Below are 1,799 nucleotides of genomic sequence, written 5' to 3' on the forward strand. Positions count from 1 at the left end.
TTCTTCCCTTTCCCCCCCCCCAGGGACATTTCCCTGCCCCCAGGGCACTGCCTGGAGGTGACACTTGTCCCCTCCTTTCCCTTTTCCACCCCCCCAGTGCCAATTTTGAGGCCAAAAAAAATATGGGAGTGGGGTTTTTCAGCCATTCAGTGCTTTATTCATTAGCTAATGGGTGTTAATTGATTGATTGGGTTTATCCACATCCCACCTCACCCCAAAAAAGTGGCCCCAAAGCTACAGAACATCCCAGCACTGCCCCACCAGCCTGCTCCCAGTACACAAACTGGTCCAGGAGTGGTGTGGGGGTGTACCTGGGGTAGGTGGGGGTGTCCTGACGTGGTGGTTTTGTGGTTGTTGGTGTGTTTGTGTGTGTCCCCCCCCCCTGTCCCCAGGTGCCACCAGGGACATTGGCTCAGCCCTGACCCGCATGTGCATGAGGCACCGCAGCATCGAGGCCAAGCTCCGCCAGTTCACCAAGTAAGACAACCCCTGACACCACCTGGCCAGGCCTCAGACCATCCCTTGGAGGGTGTTGGTCCTTCTTTGGGGTGGGGTGAAGCCTGGATTACCCCCCACCACCACCACCACCCCCCCATCCCAGCTCTGGAGCTCTCCCCATCTTCTCCCTCCTCCAGCGCCCTCATGGAGAGTCTGATCAACCCTTTGCAGGACAGGATTGAGGACTGGAAGAAAACTGCCAACCAGTTGGATAAGGACCATGCAAAAGGTACCAGGGGTCCTGGCGGGGGGGTGGGCTGTCATTTGGGGGTCCTCCCCCCCTGACCTCTGTGTGTCCCCCCCCCAGAGTACAAACGAGCGCGCCACGAGATCAAGAAAAAATCCTCCGACACCCTCAAGCTGCAGAAAAAGGCTCGGAAAGGTGAGGGGGGGGTCCCCATTTGGGGGGAAGATCCTGGCACCCATGGGGATGGTGGGCACCCAAGGGGTCCCCCCCCACAGCAAAGCAGGTGTCAGTGTGGCCCAGGGGGCAGGGGGAGGCAGGGGCGGGTGTCCCGGCCTCTGGTCACACATTTTCTCTCTGTCTCTCTCTCTTCCCTCCCCTCCACATCCTTCCTGTAGAGCTGCTGGGTAAGTGAACTGCTGGGAACCCACCTCTGCTGCCTCATCTGCTCCCGGGGCTGGGGCTGCCTCCATCTGTCCATCCATCCATCTTTTCATCCTTCCATCCCTCCATTTATCCCTCCATCCATCCCTCCATCCATCCTTCCATCCATCCCTCCATCCATCCTTCCATCCATCCATCCATCCATCCATCCATCCATCCATCCATCCATCCATCCCATCCATCCCTCCATCCATCATCCTTCCTTCCATCCCTCCATCCATCCATTTATCCCTCCCTCCATCCATCCATTCATCCCTCCATCCATCCATCCCTCCATCCATCATCCTTCCTTCCATCCCTCCATCCATCCATTTATCCCTCCCTCCATCCATCCATTCATCCCTCCATCCATCCCTCCATCCATTCCTCCATTCATCATCCTTCCTTCCTTCCTTCCCTCCATCCATCCTTCCTTCCATCCTTCCATCCCTCCCTCCCTCCATCCTTCCTTCCATCCATCCATCCCTCCCTCCCTCCATCCCTCCATGTCCCCCTGTCCCTCCCCCCCCTGCTTTTAGCTTAGCTCACCCCCCTCCCCCTGGGGCAACACCCCCTGCTCACCAGGGCTGGGATGGCAGAGACCCCCCCCACCCAGGGGGGCTCCTCCAGGACCTGCTGGGACCCCACAGGCTGGGAAAACCCCCCCTAGACCACCTTCTATGACCCAAACATC

General features: G+C 58.5%; 1 protein-coding gene across 1 annotated transcript in view; it reads left to right on the top strand.

Annotated features, from left to right (window-relative positions):
- LOC104389056 (MTSS1-like protein) overlaps nt 1–880 on the top strand; it is a gene marked incomplete at its 3' end in the record, with an annotated part of 2,864 nt that extends 1,984 nt beyond the window's left edge. The window contains exons 3-5 of the mRNA XM_009997999.1: nt 393–477; nt 636–727; nt 806–880. Coding sequence (XP_009996301.1) covers nt 393–477; nt 636–727; nt 806–880 — 252 coding nt within the window. The remainder of the gene's footprint in view (nt 1–392; nt 478–635; nt 728–805) is intronic.
- Nucleotides 881–1,799: the final 919 nt, after the last annotated feature.

This window comes from Chaetura pelagica, unplaced genomic scaffold, assembly GCF_000747805.2.
Source record: "Chaetura pelagica isolate M959 unplaced genomic scaffold, ChaPel_1.0 scaffold865, whole genome shotgun sequence".
In the NCBI taxonomy this organism is placed as follows: Eukaryota; Metazoa; Chordata; class Aves; order Apodiformes; family Apodidae; genus Chaetura; species Chaetura pelagica.